Source organism: Urocampus carinirostris, chromosome 19 (assembly GCF_059441175.1).
Source record: "Urocampus carinirostris isolate Australia breed hairy pipefish chromosome 19, RoL_Ucar_1.0, whole genome shotgun sequence".
Classification (NCBI taxonomy): Eukaryota; Metazoa; Chordata; class Actinopteri; order Syngnathiformes; family Syngnathidae; genus Urocampus; species Urocampus carinirostris.
Window position 1 is genome coordinate 11247347 of NC_142367.1, and position 20509 is coordinate 11267855.

General features: G+C 39.8%; 3 protein-coding genes and 1 pseudogene across 8 annotated transcripts; 1 reads left to right on the plus strand and 3 right to left on the minus strand.

Moving 5' to 3' along the window:
* Window positions 1–240: 240 nt before the first annotated feature.
* Window positions 241–392, minus strand: LOC148347298 (U2 spliceosomal RNA; annotated as a pseudogene).
* A 70-nt stretch (window positions 393–462) lies between these two features.
* LOC148347299 (uncharacterized) lies at window positions 463–2186 on the minus strand. Its single transcript, XM_088323344.1, has one exon. The coding sequence runs from the start codon at window positions 2033–2035 to the stop codon at window positions 695–697; it is 1341 nt and encodes a 446-aa protein (XP_088179470.1). The 5' UTR covers window positions 2036–2186; the 3' UTR covers window positions 463–694.
* Window positions 2187–3623: 1437 nt separating this feature from the next.
* LOC148347300 (uncharacterized) lies at window positions 3624–9023 on the minus strand. The gene is made up of 2 exons (XM_088323346.1): window positions 8612–9023; window positions 3624–5135 (listed from the first exon to the last, which is right to left on the minus strand). The coding sequence occupies exons 1-2, from the start codon at window positions 8721–8723 to the stop codon at window positions 3964–3966; spliced, it is 1284 nt and encodes a 427-aa protein (XP_088179472.1). The 5' UTR covers window positions 8724–9023; the 3' UTR covers window positions 3624–3963.
* Window positions 9024–12423: 3400 nt separating this feature from the next.
* On the plus strand, window positions 12424–20211 carry LOC148347301 (uncharacterized). Of its 6 annotated transcripts, none has more exons than XM_088323327.1 (4): window positions 12427–12591; window positions 12776–12882; window positions 14222–14387; window positions 17767–20211. In XM_088323327.1, the coding sequence occupies exons 3-4, from the start codon at window positions 14255–14257 to the stop codon at window positions 19302–19304; spliced, it is 1671 nt and encodes a 556-aa protein (XP_088179453.1). In that variant the 5' UTR covers window positions 12427–12591; window positions 12776–12882; window positions 14222–14254; the 3' UTR covers window positions 19305–20211. The 6 variants fall into 6 exon arrangements, with proteins under 6 accessions (XP_088179450.1, XP_088179453.1, XP_088179452.1 ...); XM_088323328.1 differs by lacking the exons at window positions 12427–12591; window positions 12776–12882 and adding an exon at window positions 13863–14065 and having other exon boundaries at window positions 17767–17976; window positions 18040–20211; XM_088323329.1 differs by lacking the exons at window positions 12427–12591; window positions 12776–12882 and adding an exon at window positions 13863–14065 and having other exon boundaries at window positions 17767–17970; window positions 18040–20211.
* Window positions 20212–20509: the final 298 nt, after the last annotated feature.

The following is a 20509-nucleotide window of genomic DNA, read 5'->3' on the forward strand; positions in this document are numbered from 1 at the left end:
AGTGATGCAGTGACACTTTTGAAGTAGAACTGCATGTATTGTACTTGAGAAGGTTGTACACAAGTGCTTATAGATGGGGTTTTGGGGTTTTTAAGGGTTATTGATCTATCTTCGTTATTCATTATCCATTATCCGTTATCGGTCAGTTCATAATACGCTACAAAGCCTAGGAGCCGGGACACTTACTCTCAGCCAAAAGGCCAAGCTAAGGTCCTAGTCCTAAAGCCATGCTGCGATCATTGCGAATGCACCGTTCCCGGAGGTACTGCAATACCGGGCCGATGCGTGGAGTGGACAGAGCAAGCTCATATTCCATCTCCGAAATGCAAAAATCAAAGATGGTGTAACTAAATAGATAGTACACAATACTAGAACCACAAAGGCAAAGTTAAGGTCCTAGCTTCACAGCGAATGCATCGTTGCGAATGATAATTTGATCAAATCTGTGAATTAATCAGGAAAGCGCCAAAACAGGACAAGTCAAGAGTTATCCATGAGGTCAGCACAAGTCTCCTATTTAAAACTGGGAGGCCTAATCTAACCCTGGGTTTGTGTGCTAAGTATTTAAGAGTCCTTGCTAATAGAATCTATAGCCACAAAATGGTTATGAAAAGGGGTTTTCATCAGTGTGGAATATTGTGTTTTCTTTTTAAACATATCTCACTTGCAAAGCTTTTCCCACAATAACACATTTTCAGCTTTTCTTCTCAATATGAGAATGCCCATCATCTACAGTCTCATTTTCACCACTATTGTGAGGCGTGCATGGTGCCATGCTGTCATCATCTGATATAGGAGCCAAAAGGCCAGCATGGGTTCGTGTGTGTCTTTTTAGATTTCCCTTCCGAGAGAATTTATAGCCACAAACTGAGCAGGAATAGGGTTTCTCACCAGTGTGGATTCTTGTGTGTGTTTTCAAGTCTCCTTTATGAGAGAATCTTTGGCCACAAACAGAGCAGGAAAAGGGTTTTTCACCAGTGTGGACCCTTGTATGTGTTTTTAGGTCTCCCTTGCGAGAGAATCTTTGACTGCAAACTGAGCAAGAAAACGGTCTATCACCAGTGTGGATTCCCATGTGTGTTTTCAAGTGTCCTTTCTGGGAGAATCTTTGGCCACAAACTAAGCAGCAAAAGGGTTTTTCGCCAGTGTGGGTCAGTATATGATTTTTTAAGTGTCCTTTCAAAAAAAATCTTTGACTACAAACTGGACAGGAAAAAGGTTTCTCACCAGTGTGCATTCGTGTGTGCTTTTTCAAGTCTCCCTTCCGAGAGAACGTTTTGAAACAAACTGAGCATGAAAAGGGTTTCTCACCAGTGTGGATTCTTGTGTGAATTTTCAAGTCTCCCTTCTGTGAGAAACTTTGTCCACAAAATGAGCAGGAAAAGGGTTTCTCACCAGTGTGGATTCTTGTGTGTGTTTTCAAGTCTTTGTTTTGATAGAATTTCTTACCGCAAAATGAGCAGGAAAAGGGTTTTTCACCGGTGTGGATTCTTGTGTGTGTTTTTAAATTTCTTTTACTCGTTAATGTTTTCCCACAGTGAGAACATTCCCAGCCTTTCTTGTCATTGTAAGATGTCTCATCATCGACCGACTCATTATCGTCGCCATCATTGTAGGGCGTGCATGGTGACCTGTTGTCCAGATTTAATTCTGGAGCTAAGAGACCCTGGACTTGTGATCCCCGGCAGTGGTATCCAATACCTTCTGTTAATAGTTCGCACCCATTGTTGCTGGGAAGCTCCGCCCCTCTGCTCAACTCACGTTTAATTTCACGCATTAACATCGTTGGTAACCTGCAGACATACTCCTCTGTTTTCATGAAGGGAAGTTCTCCTTTCTCCTCTTTTGAGCAAGGATAATCTAGCTCCTCCTCTTTTTTAATGTGAGAAGACTCCTGCTCTGCACCCACTTTAACACGGGTGATCTCTTCTTCTTCATCTTCGTCTTTAATGTCAGGGCCCTCCAGGTTCTCTTCCTCTGGAAAAACAGCTTCAGAATTGTCCGAAAAACACAAAAAACAAAAACAGTTATTCATTTTCTTGATGCCGTGTTCAGGTACCTGAACAAGCTTTACAAAAGGATTTTTTTTAATGACAGCCTTGGCTTTCTCATTGCCATGACTTGATGGATCAACAATTCAGAGTTTTGTATAGAAGAGTAGTTGGTGTCCGACTAAATTTGTTGAACCTGCTTGGAAATTAAAAAAACGACACCCTGAAGCCTAAAACGTAGTCTGCTTATATTGCACTAAATCACGTAAACAAACTTTACTAAAGCTTAAAATATTACAATTTACTTTAAGCTTCACACTTTAGAAGTTCTACGTTTTGAATATAAAAACTTTAACGTAAGGGTGCCCAAGCTTCTCCTTCTCAGGACAGCTTCAGTATTACAGCAAAACACAAAATAACAGTTATTAATTTTCTTGATGTCATGGCTCGGGTATCTGTGAAGCTTCCTGGCTAAGAATAATAATAAAATGAAGCTCTCAGGTTCCTTGATGACTTGAAATATCAACTAGTCGGAGTTTCCTGTCTTAGAGTAGATTGAGTCAGTTTGAATGTGTAGAACCTTCTTTGAAAGAAAAAGTAAACATTGGAAATGACAAAGCTTAACACTTACTATGCTGATATTGCACTAAATCATCTCGACTCACACTAGACTAAAGCTTAAAATATTACAATGTCTAAAAGCTTGACATTTTTAGAATTCTATTTTTTTTTAATATCCCTTGATTCTTCTAGATTTTAAAAACCACTTAAACAAAAGTAGACAGGTGGATGAACTAGGCCACTCTTGTTCTTTGATTGAGCTGATTACACTGCGCTAATTATTGGAACACAAAATTGGTTTTGTAAACCCATCAACCCTTGAAGACTTTGTCCTTCAGGCTGAAGGCGATGCTTTGGGCAGAGTTGTCGTTTCGTATGGTCCGAGGTGAAGCCAATCATATCAAATGGTATTAAAGGTGGCCATTCCAAACTGCTCTTTTCTTCTTCTCGGAAGAGTGGCAACATGGGAGCCTCAAAACAACCGTCAAATAACCTGAAAACGACGACAGTTCTACATCTTTGATTAGGAGGAAGAATGCTAAATACTAGCTCAGAGATTTCACTTGTCACTTAGCGCTTTGAAAAAGTGAGAAAATGGAAGTCCGCAAGCACAGTTCTAAATAAGGCCTGGAGTGTCAGGCCAGTAAAAATATCAAACTAGCAGAGGCTGTGTGGCCATTGCAGGTACTGGAAAACTTATTAAAGTTTAAGGTTCCATGGTTTCCATTCAATATCAAAAGTTATCTACTTACAATGTTGAAGTTGCGCTGGGGCTGGATACTTCAACAAAAAACGACCCAAACACTGCTCAACTCCCACCAAAGCATTTATGCAGAGAAACAAGTGAATGCTCTGGGAAGACCATCTCAGTTCCCAGACTGGAAAAGTTTTTGAAAATCTGTGGTCTGTTTTAAAGCAGACTGTCCATGCTCATTTACCATTAAAACTGACTGAACTGGAGCTGTTTTGTAAACAGTGGTCAAAAAAAACTTTGTCCAGAATCCAGACTCTCATTGGAAGTCTTTTACAAAAGGAGGATCGACTAAATATCAATGCAATTTTCCTGCTGGGGTACCCAAACATGCACCTGTCTACTTTTGTTTAAAAATTATTGTACTCTTTTGTAAATTCCATAAACTTTTATTTAAAACATCATAGATCACTGTGTTTATATATTTAAATTAAGGTGAGAACAAATGGTTTTAACTAGTTCCATAGATCACTGTGTTTATATATTTAAATTAAGGTGAGAACAAATAGTTTTAACTAGTTCAAGCTGGTTAATGTGTGCTGGAGTGCTTATAGATAAGAACGCGCGAATGACAAAGACAAAGCAGTCTAGCAGTTCAGCTCAAGTCTTCTATCTAAAAACTGAGAGGCCTAATCTAAGAGCAGGTTTGTAAGTGCCATTTTAAATCACCCTTTTAAGAGAATCTTTTACCACAACTGTGCATAAGAAGGGTTCCTCACCGATATGGATTCTCGTGTGCGTTACCACATCTCCTTTTTGAGAGAATCGCTGACCACAAACTGAGCAGGAGAAGGGTTTCTCACCCATGTGGGTTTGTATGTGTCTTTTTAGGTTACTCTTCCCAGAGAATCTGTAGCCACAAATTGAGCAGGAAAATGGTTTCTCACCAGTGTGTCTTCTTGTATGTGTTTTCAAGTCTCCTTTCTGAGAGAATCTTTGGCCACAAATTGAGCAGGGAAAGGGTTTCTCACCAGTGTGGATTCTTGTGTGTGTGTCCAAGTGTCCCTTCTGAGAAAATGTTTTGGAACAAATGGAGCAAGAATAGGGATTTTCACCAGTGTGGATTCTTGTGTGTGTGTCCAAGTGTCCCATCTGAGAAAATGTTTTGGAACAAACAGAGCAGGAAAAAGGTCTCTCACCGGTGTGGATTCTTGTGTGGATATTCAATTCTCCCTTTCTAGAGAATCTTTGGCCACACACTGAGCAGGTAAAGGGTCTCTCATCAGTGTGGATTCTTGTGTGCGTTTTCAAATCACTCATTCTAGCATATCTTTTGCTACAGTATGAGCAAGAAAACCGTTTCTCACCAGACTGTTTTTTCATAAGTTTTTTTACATTCTGCTGACCAGCAAACCTATTTCCACTTTGAGAACATTTCCAGCCATTGTGGTTAATGACAAATGTCCCATCACCCACAGACTCCTCACAATTTTCATCATTGTGAGGCGTGTATGGGAACATGTTGTAATGATCTAATGGTGAAGTTGAGAGAATGGCTCCTTGTGATTTTCTGCAGTCGTCTCCACCTTTTGTTAAGAGATGACAATTGTTGCTGCTCTGAAGCTCAACCCCCCTGCTCATCCCACTTTGATCTTTATCCTTCGAAATGGCAAAGGTCAATGGCAACTTGCAGAAATACTCCTCTTTGATAAAAGGAGGCTCTTCGCTCTCCTCTTTCATACAAGGATTATCTAGCTCCTCTTCTCTGTTCGTGTCAGAGGAATCCTGCTCCGCCTCCTCTTTGACGTAGGTGATCTCTTGATCTTCCTCTTCATCTTTAATATGACAGCACTCTGGCTTCTCTTCCTCAGAACTAACAGTTCCAGTATCGTCTGGAAAACACAATAAGACAAAAACATGATTTATTTTCTTGAAGTTGTGTTCATGGACCTATAACAAGCTTTCTGGTTGGAGAGGATTTTTAAAAGGTTTTGTGGGGATTACCTAATACGTACTCTTAAAAGGACAGTGTGTAATATTTAGTGCTAATAATCTGTGGTCTGTGCAGCCCTTTAAAACTCCTTGTTATTAAGGGCTATACAAATAAACATGACTTGATTTGATTTGGAAAAAATACGCCATCGGCTTCCACGTTACCATAGTGACTTGATGGATAAACTTTGTGATGTACTTGAAAATAGTGACCAACAGGTATATACTGACACGGACTAACTCCTAGAAATACAAAATTGACTAAAGCTTACTATATATACAAAATTGTATAAGCATGTCATTTTAAAAGTTATAATTTTTTTAACCTGTCACGTTTGTTTTTTGATCAAGCACAGCTGCAATCTGCATGGCTCGAGTTCTGCTGCACTTTTGGAGGAGAGAGAGCAAAATAGAGCCATTCTTGTCATCAACTTAAGTAGCTGTTTCTGTGGCATTACTTGAACTCTCCAGTTCACCCATGCGTACCAGTTAAACAGTTCTCGCCAATTAAACCATGCCCTTTCCCAGGGTGGCGGTGCGCTTCCTTAATCTTTTCACATGACGCCAAATTGTCATCGGTGCCCATCGTAACCCACTCTTGCCGCCCTACTCGCCCTGCACAGCGAGGAAATTCCGATCTTAAAAATTGAGTCAAGTGAACGTCCTTCAGGGCAACGTCAAAAAAGGAGTTTGAGATGGGCCACGAATTCTTTACGCTCTTTTTTTCCAGTTGGGGTCTTGCGGCTCTTGTGTTTTCCCAGCGCGCACCACAGATCATATCTATGTGCCATCTTTTTAGCTGTGTGATGTTCTTCTTTTGTAAAGATCTTGGTCATCTCTCACAACAAGAACACCTCCTCCCTTACTAGGCTCGTTGCCTCATTGATAATCTTCTTGTCTTGATTGCTATACCTTGGACCAGTCACAGATCAATTGCTAGTATACATGAACAAGCAGGAATATACATAAACAAAACAAAAGGGGTGTTTTCGCAGACAGCAGAGCTCCTTTTTTGTGGATTTCTTGCGGTTACTAAAGCCCCACGCACACCTGGCCTCACACTAGTGTGCAACAGCACTGGCGAAGGGCATTTTGCTTCTGATGCGGGCGCTTTTGGAACAAAAACTGCGCAGCGCCAATGGCATCAAGTATCAAATATAAGATAGTTTTGGTGCCTGGTCGCCAAATTCATTAACTGTGCTCGGGACAGAGAAAAATGGCAGTAAATACAAAACACTGCAGTGACATATTATATAATCCTTCAAGAACGATGACAGGCCAATTTGGCGCCGTCAAATATTGGACTCACATTTTTTGCGATACAGCCCTCATTTGCCTGTTCTTACGGGGCATTACTAAATATGTGCTCATCATTTTAATCGCTATCGAACGGTATTTGACTTGATTCAATAACATGAGACCGTTGGCGTTCTGCAGCCAGTAGCGTTGTGGCTAAATTCCCCAAGTGGTTGGCACTGGACTTAAAGTGCTGCGGATGACCCCAAATTCTATCTCTGCTGATGTCTAAAGTGTGCCTTTTGACTATAATGAAGCTCTAGAGCCGATTTTGTCAGATGTCCATCAAAACAACTATTTTCAGAAGAGCAAGTGGATGATGCATCAGAAGAAGATGAAGAGGATTATAACCTAGAGCAAGATGAATCCTCTTCAGAAGAAGAAAATTCTGAAAGTGAAAGAGACTTTCCTATCAAAAAATTCTAAAATAGCATGGTCCTCCACTGCATGTAAGCATCAAGGCTAGCATGCAGAACAAAACGTCATAAAGATGATGCAAGGACCCACAAGGTATGCTGTTTCTCATGTCCATGGCATTGTCTTGACATTGTATATGCTTATCGCACCAAGTCAAGTCATGTTTATTTGTATAGCCCTTAATCATTAAGAGTCTCAAAGGGCTGCACAGATTAAAGACTATTGCCAACTACAGACTATTATGACACCATCCCCTCATCTAAAACCTACATGAGGGCAAATAATACACATATTATCAACATAAAATTTAGGTTATTCATATGCTATAGAATAGAACTGTGTTTCAAGCTTAAATTTAAACATTTACACTGAAGTTGTAGATCAAATCTCAGGGGAAAGAGCATTCCACAGCACCAGCAATAGAAAAAAATAATCCTGGAGATGACAAACCTGGAAGGTTTTCGCAAATACCGAGACAGCCGCAAAAATATTGATGTGACCGACCTGCAAGGGTACTAATCTTAGCAGGCGTTTACAGGTCCCAAAGGTGAGGCTGCAGCTATTCTATGGGATGCAGAGAGTGGAAATTCCGTTTTCCGAGCCACAATGCTTTTTTCCGTACCTAACCACAACTGCTACAATTTGATGACTGTGAATCTACAACCACAGGTGATTGAAACATACAGGTGCAGAAGAACAACTGTTAAACATGTCAAGTCAATTCATGTTTATTTGTATAGCCCTTAATCAAAAAGAGTCACATAGGGCTGCACAGATCAAAGACTATTGCAAACTATTGTTACAGACTATTATGACACCATCCACTGATATTGTCAACATAAAATATAGGTTATTCATATGCTATGAAATAGAAGTGTGTTTTAAGCTTAGATTTAAACATTTCCACTGAGGTTACAGATCGAATCTCAGGGGGAAGAACATTCCACAGCGCCCGGGCCCGAATGGAGAACGCTCACGAACCTGCGGATCTCTTCTTGGCTCTTGAAACATCATTGATGTTTCCTCCTACAATACCTTTATGATCTGGAGGAGAGAGGGAGATCAACCTGACCTGGAGATTTTAAAGAGAAGAGGAGGAGGGTGTTCCCGGAGCCGCAAGTGTAGGCACTTGTTTCTTCACTCAAAGAATTAAGGAAATATGTCCCTCACACAGAAGTCTAAGCAGGAGTTGTGGAAGCTTTTCAGGCGCTCCTGATAAACACGAATATCTAAGTGCTACACCCAGTTTTCCAGCTAGGGCAAGTAAGAGATGTCAGTTATGGCCTTAAAAAAGGACTTTGAAACACATAATAGCAAGAGTAGAAATGGTTTTGTAAAAGCTGTGCATGTTTAATTGCGTTGTTGTTATTCGCATTTTTGTATTACACTTGATTGTCTTAAATTGCTCCCTGGAGGAAAAAAAGAAAAAAATAAGTCATTGGAATTACACATTAAAAAAACAGAGGAAGAATTATATTATACAAATTGGCGTGAAGGACAAGTTGTTTCTTCAAGCGATGTGAAATTTGATGTTTTGAATGACATTATTCTGTTTATGATGGCGATTAGCGAAGACGGATCATTTTGAACCCATGACGGGTATACTGTATACAGAAAATGAGGACAACAGAAAGATTAAATTAAGACCAAAAAGTGAGCCAACCTTCACTCTGAGGACGAAGGCATAGTTGATCTTTGTGCTCTTTCGGATGTTGTTGCTCTTTCTTCTCTTTTACTCCAGAAAATTCGTCCTCCGCACCGATTCTAGAAAACATTTTCGAACGTCCCTCAACACTTGAAGTCGATCGCTGTCGAGGAATGTGTTGTTCTGCTTCTCTTTGTCAACGGCTAGCAAGCTAAGCTAGTCTAAGCTATACTAGGCCGAAAAGGTTCAATGTGTTCTAAGACGACCTTGCACGTCAAGTAAACAACGCCGATTTATATATCCCTCTCCTTAAAATGACATTTGACGTCTCGCGTGGAGTATCGAGCGCAGTGGCTACAAATTTAAAAACATTCGGTGAAATCGGGTCCGCATACTCCTTTCCGGCTACTCTGTCAGTGCCACGCATGCGCGAGACTCTAGCGCACGCGCAGACGCGATCAAGTCATGTTTATTTGTATAGCCCTTAATCACAAAGAGTCTCAAAGGGCTGCACAGATCAAAGACTATTGCAAACTACAGACTATTATGACACCATCCCCTCATCTAAAACCTACATGAGGGCAAATAATACACATATTATCAACATAAAATATAGGTTATTCATATGCTATAGAATAGAAGTGGGTTTTAAGCTTAGGTTTAAACATTTCCGCTGAGGTTGCAGGTCGAATTTCAGGGGGAAGAGCATTCCACAGCACCCGGGCCCGAATGGAGAACGCTCTCGAATCTGCGGGTCTCTCCTTGGCTCGTGGGATCACGAGTAGACCAGCGTTTTCAGAACAAAGGCTCCGGACCGGAACATAGGGGGGAAATTAAATCTGAAAGATATGAGGGAGCAAGTCCATGCATGCTTTTTTATACTCCCAACAGAACCTTAAAATCACATCTTAAACTGACAGGGAGCCAATGCAGGTTAGCTAAAATCGGGGTAATGTGATAAAACTTTCTTGTCTTAGTTAAAAGCCTCGCTGCAGCATTTTGTACCGGCTAAAGGCTCTTGATTTTGGACTTTGGGAGACCGGAGAGTAGTGGATTACAGTAATCGAGATGGGAGGTAACAAACGCATGAATTATAATCTCCGCATCCGACTGAGACAGCATAGGGGGAATTTTATCAATATTGCAAAAATGGAAAAAAGCTGTTCCAGAGATATTATTTACGGGTGTTTGAAAGGACAGATCAGGGTCAAATATGACACCTAAATTTTTGACTGAGTCACTCTGGGTGATATTACATTTGTCAATGTTCAGAGACGTTTTTGAGAACAAGTCACGGCATTTAGATGGACCAATAACTAGCATTTTGCTCTTTTCAGAGTTAAGGCGCAAGAAGTTGAGTGACATTTATTCTCTTATTTCAGTGAGGCAGGCCTCCAAATTTCCACATTTTAGTGTGGCAGATTCCTCCATCGGAAGATCTAGTTGAGTGTCATCTGCGTAGCAATGGAAATTGACATTATACTTGCGAATAATATCACCTAATGGAAGCCTGTAAATGCCGAAAAGAAGGGGGCCAAGTACTGAACCCTGTGGAACACCACAGGTAACACTAAAGGGCTTAGATGTCATTTCACCATATTTAACACAGTGCGTCCTATCTGAGAGGTAGGATCTGAACCATAAGAGGATGGTGCTTGAGAGACCAATCCATTTTTCCAACTATTCTAGTAAGATATTATGGTCCACTGTGTCAAATGCAGCACTAAGGTCCAGCAGCAGCAAGAGTGATGAAGCGCCGGAGTCCATTGCCGGTAGAAGATCATTGGTTACCTTAATCAGGGCTGTTTCAGTAGAGTGGTTAGCCCTGAATCCTGATTTTTCAAGTACTTTAGAAAGAAACAGCAGGTTTGACACAGGTCTATACTTAGATAAGTTTTCTGGATCAAGGTTGGGTCGTTTCAGTTTAATAACAGCGGACTTAAAAGCCGCTGGAACTACACCTGAGGAGAGTGATATGTTTATAATATTTAGAACTGAAGGTCCAAAGACCCCAAAAAGACCTTTAATCAGCGAACCTGGAAGCGGGTCAAACAGGCAAGTAGTCGGTTTGGCCGTATTCACCACCTGTTTAAGATTATCGAGTGACAGATCACTAAATCGGGAAAAAATCCCTGGACAGCCACCATGTCGCGCATCCATAGATTCCAGCCCTTTAATATGTGATGTATTAACATTTTCTTTAGAAATTTCTTCCCGTATGCGTTGAATCTTCTTATTAAAGAAGACCTTAAAGTCATGGAATGAATGGGTAGAACAATATGGGATAATCTGTTGCCTCGAAAAGGATTTTGGGGTTATTCTTTCGTGCCGCAATCACCTTCGAAAAATGGGCTGATTTTGCAGAGGCAAGGGCTGCTTTATACTTTAACAAGCTGTCACACCAGGTTTGACGGAAAGCCTCAAGCTTGGTAGCGCGCCATTTTCCTTCAGATTTCCTGCAGTCTTGTTTGGGCAATCTAGTTTCAACAGTAAACCAAGGCGTGCGTCTTTTAGGTCCTGATTTAAGGCGCAGGGGCGCTACAGAATCCAGTACACTAGCTAGGGTAGCATTAAACTCATTCATGAGTGAGTCAATAGAGCCTTTATATAAAGGAAACAACGCAACTACTCTTGAAAGAAGATCAGAGAGCTCAGAAACTATGCCAGTGCTTGTATTGCGTCCGCTAAATCCTTCAGTTTTTTTAATACAGCATTTAGCCAGCATCTCATATGTAACTAAATACTGATCAGAAATAACGGTAGTACACGGTAACACACATACCTGTCAGCGAACCTGTTTTCCCCATATATTAACCGTTTTTTTAATCATTTCTTATTATGAACGCCGTATAAAAAAAATCTGGGGGAAAAAATATCGTTCTTTTTTGATAGACCATTTCGGTTCTACTCTGAATCGTCTCGGTCACTGTTATCAGACGGCTTCATTATTGTAGTTTTCTAATATTATTGCGGTACATTAGCATATGTTATCCCCTAACGTTTCTGTAAAATCTGCCTCAAATCCCAATCCAAGATGTACCAAAAGTAAATTGAATACTATTCTTAAACCGTTTGGATAATATGGACGGTTTTGGTCTCTCTTGAAAAGTAACACTATGAAGTTTTGTCCCATTTTGAAATAGTCACTTTAAGACCTACTAACATTGAGTAATATGAGTTAGAACAGACAGAAATAGATATTTATTCTTGCCTGAATTTGTTTTTGCAATCAAATGCCTGCAGATGAGTGTAGCATGGGCATTAGCTGGAAAACAGGTGAGACAATAGCGTGAAGCCTTGTCAAATTTGATCACAGTCTGAAAAACTAAACATTTTATTTGACAGATTTTGAGGCTTAGGTCTAGGTCTTGCCAAAATATATAAAAACTTCTGCAACCGCACACTTTACTTTGGACATATTTTTAGACATTTTGATAGAGTTGTAAATGTTTGACTTCCCTTTCCATAAGTCAGTCAATGATTTTACACACGTGTGCGTAATACTGGTGCATAGCAATGAATCACGAGTGGCGTTGCGCAGGTTTTTTGGGGGCTCTAAATAATATACACTTCATAAAATTGCGTATCGTTCTTTTTAGGATTTCATTGGATAGCCATTTTGTCAATCATTACTCGAATCAGTAACTACAGGCTAAAGATATTCGGAGCTAAAGGAGGCAATGTTTGTTGTTTTAATACATTCCATTAAAGGCTAATGCGGTCTGTGGACCGTGACAAAAGCCTGCTATTGGTGGAGAGTTGTGTCAATAAAAAGGTCAGAAGCTGACGGCCATGTTGGAAATATATGTATGAGTCGAATTATGTCGGGAAACCGACCAATCCCAACAAGGAACGTGTAACATTGCAGAAATGCTGGCATTATTGTGTGTTTTGGAGTAAATATTCGTCACAGTTGGATTCTATGGATTGTCCTTGATGTAACAAGTCCATGTTTGGAGAGTATCATCTCAATCTTTCCATTAGCAGGGGATTTATTGGTGAGCTATCCCGGCTTTATTGTTTTCTAGTATCTTGTTTCAGACTGGTGGTGATTCGGTGATGAGTACATTTTGAAATGGTCGTCATATCTCAAATCCCAAGAGTTTAAGCTTTCCAATGATATGTGGCATGACGTAGTTTAGTGACTGGTGACATTGTACAGACACGTGTGCTTTTCAACAGTCCGAGGGCCCGCATATCAAACATGCATATCAGATGACGTTGAGAGAAGTGCAAGATAAAAACGAGCTGCAGTTTTCAAGATGTCCACGTGATCTCGCCAAAGCCAGGTGTCCCTCTCTAAGACACTGTAGCTGTTTCTTTCTCTTTCTTTTTTCTGTTCCTTTTTTCTCTCTCCTTTTCTCTCTCTCTCTCAATCTATTTTATCTCTTTCTCTATTTTTCTCTTTGTCTCTCTCACTCCTCGCTTTCTCTCTTTTCTTTCGGTCTCTCATTTTTCTATTTATCTATTTTCCTTTATGTCTCTTTTCTTCCTTTCTTCATTGTCTTTCTCATCCTCTCTCCCTTTTTTTCTCCTAGGCTTTCTCTTTTTCCTCCTCTCTCTCTGTCTCTTTTCTCCCCCTTTTGCTTGCTCTTAACCACTCTTTTTATCTCTTTCTGTGTCTTGCTCTTTTCTCCCTTTCAGTCTCTCATTCCTATTTCTTTCTTACATGTATGTATATCTATAATCTTTTCCTTCTCTCTTTCCTTTCTTTCTCTCTCCTCTGTGTCTCTCTCTTCCCTCTTTCTCTATCACTCTCATTCTCTCTTTCTCTCCCCTTTTCTCTCTCTCTCTCTGTATTTCTCTTTGTCCTCTCTCTGTCTCCTTCCTCTCTATCATTCTCTCTCTTTGTCGCTGTCTTTCTTTCCCCTTTTTTCTCTTTTGTAGCTTTTCCCTTGATTTGTCTTTCTCTCTGTCCCCCTTTCTCCTCCTTTTCTCTTTATTTCTCTCTTATTCACTCTAGCTTTTTTTCTCTCTTTATGTGTCTTGCTCTCTCTCTTCTCTGTTTCACTTTCTCTCATTGACCTCTATTTTTCTCTATCTCTCTTCCTTTTCTCTTAATTGCTCTCTCTGATTTCTCTTTCTCTTCTGTTTTTCTGACTCTTTGCCCCTCTATTTCTCTGTCTCTCTTTATTTCTTTTTTCTTTCGCCTTCTCTTTTTCTCTCTCACTTTCTCCCTCTCTCTCTCTGACACACCCTCAATCTCTCTCTCTCTCTCTCTTTTTTTTTTCTTCTTTCCTTTATTTCGGCCACGAGTTTTTTACCATGTGGCTCCCGAGCTGAAATGAGTTTGACACCCGTGTTGTAGGTCTTAAATCTGTGTACAACCAGTTACTGTACTAGATTCCAGTCTGCGCATGCGCGCCACTGATAGCCTAGCAGAAATGGTGTGCACTGACCCTATTCACCAAATGTTTTATTTAATTTGTGAGCTAAAAACCCCATTGCAAGACGTCAACGGTCATTTTTCAAGTGAGTAAAACATTATTTTTTGTTGTATGCTTACTGAGCTAAGTCTTCCCAGTTCACGTTGAAGCTCCTCGGGGCTCAGGTTTGTTTAGCATATTTTAGCCTAGCCTTACTTCCTAGCCACTGACAAAGTAACACGATCGACCCATTCCTCAACAGAGATCAACTTAAAGTTTTGAGCAACGTGGGTGAATGTCTTCAAGGATCATTTTGGACTACGAGGACGAACTTTGCGGAGCGACAAACGAAGACGAGCAACTGTGTCTAGCAGACACACGGGCCGCCATCGGCACGATGCAGTCAAGTGTTTGTCCTTGCACTGAAGGTTGGCTCACTTTTAGACTTCATGTAAACAGAGGCTGAGAAAATCGTTTAAAAAAATTGTAAGGGAATTTAGTTTCAAAAATGTGAATTTCTAAAATGTCAAGGTCTGCTTAAGTAAATTGTAATATTTTATGTTCTAGTCTAGTGTGTGTTAAGATAAATTTGTGTAATCTGAGTTGAAGGTATGGTATCAACTCCTTGACCACTATGGTAGTAAGGGCACCATTTTCTGTGGTGTGTCATGGGTAAGTGCAGCCTGGTAGCGTCCATCCCAGACTTCATTGTTAGCTTTAGGCCAGGGCTTGGAAACCAATGGCTCAAAGATTAAATAGAAATTCCGCAGTTATTCACTGTAGTGTCACCTTATTGTCGCAATTCGATTTTAATACGTGAGAAGCCGGGTATAGACTGAATATGTTTGGGTACGGCCCAGTATATATAGGGCACAGCCTCAACTACAGTTAACCAAAGGGTCGGGAACCTTTTTGACTCAAAGAGACATAAAGGCAAAATATCTGTTTTTATTTTGGGAAAGAGACACACCATATATTTTGAGGCAAAATTCAACAAAACCGCTAAACCTGCTCTCCAGAGAAAAGCTTGTTCTTCAGCACATTTTATTTTACTGTGTCACATTTGATGATTTGATCAAATGTATGAAATAAGGATAATGCCAGAGCCTATGTCCCAAGTGTTAACAAATATATCATTATACATTTGTCTCCCTCCCCCAATTGCTTAAGATCGTTGAAGCTCATTTTGACCATCATTTTTTCCATGAAAGTTACAAAACAAGGTGCAAGCAGTTGTTACGCAAAAACTCTGCAACCGATGTTCCCGGCAAATTTACCTTCAGCGCAGACGGCGCAGGCCGAGAGACGGGAGCAAGTGCATGCGCTCTTTGCATGGTTCCACTCATTTCTACCCGATCAAATATCTCTGGGTGCTCTTCTGTTTTTTTTGGGCTTATTTACAGTTTGTTATGTGGGTTTTCATCAAAAGGTGTCTTAAGAGTGAACAGATTTTTAAAGATGTTGCGTATAGAAGGATTCCTTAGTGTTGCACAGCCAAAATTAGTTTTTTTGGTGTGACATTTTGACTGTAAACTGTAGTTAAAATGTGCCCTATATATACTGGACTGTATCATTTTGGTAAATGTTGTTTGGCTTCGCATGCAATAAGCTGCATTCACGCAATTTGGAATGACATGAAGAAAACTTCCATAGAATCGATTTTGTCTCCGAGCCGTACGCACTCACGAGAAGAGCCATATATGGCTTGCGAGCCGTAGGTACCCACCCCTGGTTCACTCTAAAGGTTTTACACTAACAGACCCTGTTTTGGCTCTGTGTCTCAGAAAATCCTGTATATGGAAGCTAATTAAACAATTTATGTTCACTGTTAAGACACTTAAAGGTGAAAACCCACAAAACGAACTATAGACTCCCCAAAAGCAAAGCGCTCATTTTGATTAGGTGAATAGTGGGAATGAGTAGAACTGTACACACAGCTTGTACACTCCTTGTCCCACCTCGCCCAGCGAGGTCTGTACCAAAGGTAAATGCATTGTTATCCTCGTTTACAGTTATTTTTGACATTTTTACAAAATTACTTTGGTCGCATCTTGTTTTGGAACCTTTATTTCAAGAAAAAAAAAACAAGACTGTCAAAATTATCCTTAACACTTTAAACCCCTTAATCCTGTAAAATTTGCCAAAAATACCAAAGTAAATTGAATGCTGTACTTGAACCATTTCAAGACTATTAACAGTTTTGGTCTTTTTCGAAAGGTAAGACTCTGAAGTTTTGTCCCAATATGAAATAATCACTGCGAGTGCCACTAACATTAAATAATCTGAGTTGGAACACACAGAAATAGATATTTATTCTCGCCTGATTTTTTTGTTTTACAATTGAATACCTGTAGATGAGTGTAGCATTGGCATCTTAGCTGGAAAACAGGGAGACAGCGTTTTAAAGCCTTACTTGGTACTTTGTCAAATTAGATCACAAACTGCAAAACTAAACATAGTATTTTAAACATTTTTCTAAGGGTAGTTTTAGGCTTTTCCTAAAGTGGCCATTCAGAAACAAATCAACTAGAACCTTTGCAGATGTTTATTTTACTTAGGCAATTTTTAGACATTGTGAAAGAGTTGTAAATGTTTGACTTCTCTTTCCAGAAGTCAAATCAATGAATCCGCACACTTGCCTGTAAAAATGGTGCATAAAAATGTTGCGTAAAAATTCATCATGAATTGCTTTTCACATGTTTAATTGCGGCTCTGATTTGAATACACGTAGAAAAAAATGTATACATTTATTTTGAAATTTTCATTGGCTAACAAATTTGTCAATCATCATTCTAAATCTGTTACTAACGGCTGAATATATTCGGACCTACTTGAGACTAACTCCCTTTTATCAACCAGGCCCGTATAGGCTTTTGCAGGCTGTAGGCCGTGAAAAAAGCCTGCTATCGGCCGAAAGTGGTGTCAATCAAAAGGTCAGAGGCTAACTTTCACATTGGTAATAATTTTACAAGTCTGTGTTTTCAGACGGGAGTTTTGGAGCAAAACGAATTACGATATTTTATCAAATCGTCAAACATCACACAGTGAAATAAAATGTAATGAAGATTTGGCTTTTGTCTGTGGAGCGGTTTTGGCGGTTTTATTGAATTTTGTCTGAAAATATATGGTGTGGCTCTCCCAAGAAAATTGAATCTGAATATTTTGTCTTTTAGTTTTGTTGGGGTCTAAAAAGTTCCGGACTTCTGCCATAGGGTGTCCAATGTTTTTTTTGTTTTTTTTCTAAGGAGGTTCATGAAAGGTTTGCCTGAACATTAGCTCGGTTCTATTATCTTAGATGCTCGCTATATTAGAAAAAAGAACCAGGACACGGCAAATTCTCATTTAACTATTTACTTGATGCAAGAAAGATTTATTACAAAGCTGTGGAGGCTTCTTCATCATAATGCAGAAGAAGTCTTAAGATAGGGACTGAACTTGTACTGTCTTGGCCGCCTACCCATGCAGGGCGGGGCAGCACTGGTCTTATGAGACTCAACAGTCTTAACTGGAAAATGTGTGCAAGATTGCTGAGAGAAGAAAACGCTAGTGGCAAAGACAAGTCACAGCAACCTAGCGGCACAGCTCAAGTCTACTATCTAATATCTGAGAGGCCTAATCTCAAATTGAAACCCGACTCGATGTACTCTGCGATAGCACACTCGGAATTGTTGATCCATCAAGTCACCATGGCAACGAGAAAGCTCAGGGCATAATTTTTTCATTCACTCTAACTGGAATCCCTGAACATGGCATCAAAAAAATTAAAAACTGTTTTTGTGTCTTTGTGTTTTGCTGACAATACCGAAGCTGCTTGTCCTGAGGAAGAGAAGCCAGAGCGCAGTCACATTAAAGATGAAGAGGAGGATGAAGAGATCACAGATGTGATAGAAGATGCAGAGAGGAAATCTTCTGATATTCACAAAGAGGATGAGCTAGATTATCCTTGCTCAAAAGAAGAGCTTCCCTTCATGAAAAAAGAGGAGGTCAGCGGGGTTCCATCTGTTTTGATAGGTGAAGGTAAAAGCGAATTGAGAGCAGGGATTGAGCTTCCCAGCAGCAACATTTGTCAACTCTTAACAGAAGGCGATGGAGACCACTGTGGAGGCTCACAAGTCGACAGCCTCTCAGCTCCATTATCAGATATTGACAGCATGTCACCATGCAACAATGATGCGTCTGTGGGTGATGGGACATCTCACATTGACAAGAAACGCTGGAAATGTTCTCACTGTGGGAAAACGTTGTCAAGTAAGAGCAATTTAACAGTACACACGAGAATCCACTCTGGTGAGAAACCTTTTTCCTGCTCGTTTTGCGGTCAGAGATTCTCTCACAAGGGACACTTAAACAAACACACACAAATCCATACGGGCGAGAAACCCTTTTCCTGCTCAATTTGTGGGAAGAGATTCTCTCAGAGGGGCAACTTAAAAACACATGCAAAAATTCACACTGGTGAGAAACCCTTTTCCTGCTCAGTTTGTGGTCACAGATTCTCTAGAAAGAGTAACTTGAAAACCCACACACAAACCCACAGTAAGAGCAATTTAAAAGCACCATTCTCCTGCTCAGCTTGCGGTCAAAGATTCTCTCAGAAGGTAGACTTGAAAAGACACTCAACAATCCATACTGGTGAAAAACCCTATTCCTGTTCATTTTGTGGCAAAAGATTCTCTCGAAAAGGATGCTTAAAAAGACACACGCAAACTCACACAGGTGAGAGGCCTTTTCCCTGCTCTGTTTGTGGCTTAAGATTCTCTCGGAGGGTATACTTGAACTCGCATTCGCAAACACACACTGGTGAGAAACCATTTTCCTGTTCAGTTTGTTACAAAACTTTTTCCCAGAAGGCACACTTGATAATACACACAAGAATCCACACTGGTGAGAAACCATTTTCCTGCTCAGATTGTGGGCATAGATTTTCTCAGAAAGAAGTATTAAAAAAACACACAAGAATACACACTGGTGAGAAACCCTTTCCCTGCTCATTATGTGGCAAAAGATTCTCTCGGAAGGCATTCTTAAAATCGCACACACAAACCCACACTGGTGAGAAACCTTATTCTTGCTTAACTTGTGGTCAGAAATTCTCTCAAAAGGGACTCTTGAAAACACACATTAGAAACCACACTGGTGAGAAACCATTTTCCTGCTTGGTTTGTAGCAAAAGTTTCCCTACCAAAAGCTACTTAAAATCACATGCAATAAGCCACACTGGTGAGAAACCTTATGCTTGCTCAGTTTGTAGCAAAATGTTCCCCCGGCGTCACAGTGCCAAAACACACAAATGTACTGGTAAAAAACACAACCAGTCCCCCGGTGATTTCGCCGAGCTCTTGTGAGTTGGGGCTATTGTATGAACTTAAAAATTGGAATGTATGTAAGGCTGGCCTATGGCTTTGCCATTTTGTCACAGGAGAAAGTCAAAGTTTCATTGATGTGTTTGGTCAAATTTTGAAACGTTTTACTGCATTTGAATCCATCGGGTAGGTTGCTGAATGCAGACAATGGTTACGCTCCTGTTACTGAAACCGCAGAATTGTACTTTATCATAAATACGCACATATTCTTTATCATACATTGACTATTTTCTCCGGTCTGACAGATTATTCGTTATTATAGTAACATTAGGCCCGCAGAATGAGTCTTAATCTCACCTGCGTTTATAATACTATAGAGTACTGAATGATCATTTCCAATGTCTGGCTTAAATTATTCTGTATTGATACTGCCAATGCGTTCTTCTTATTTTTATTCTGTATGCTTTTCGTAACAGTTAACATGTTATTGTCAAATCGTACTTTCTAAGTTTGCACATTTGATTGCAATGTTAATATTGCAGCAATGGTCAATAAAACTGGATTTAGAATATTGAAATGTCTCACTGCACAAAAATTGCGTAAATTTTCCTGTTACATCCTTTTCATTCTTTTAAATAGTATCATCACTATTTTAATCAAGTTAATCATTTGGTGATAATGTACCTTATGATTATCCAAATATTTGATGAACTTATTTACTTGTTATTTTATTCTCTCGTTGCTTCTATATATAAACTTTTTTATTCGGTGTCTATGTTGTTTTAAGTGGCGTTATGATTTACTGGAGTGAGGCCTTAAGTCTTTTCAACTAACCTGCAGGATTCAGTCCAAACGATGCCTTGGAAATTTGTCACTTGCCTGTGTTTTGCCCCTGTGGTTTTTATTTCATTAGTTTTAACAAAATAAAACCCCAAACTGCTGTCTCAAACGCTTATTTTTATACGTCTTGTGATTTGTGACCCAGGTTTTTATTCTAGGATGCGAAGGAAGAAAAGTCTTACCTGCTTCACTGGGTAGAAAACCTGCAAATATATTGAAAACCTATCTTGATCAAATATGAAATGCAATATTTTTTGCATTATTCAATGGTTTGGAAAATTGATAATTTTACTATGCCATAAAACAAGCGGGCAAACTATGACCTGTTGGCCACATGTCAAGTCAAATTTATTTATATAGCCCTTAATCACAAAAATGTCTCAAAGGACTGCACAGGATTACAATGA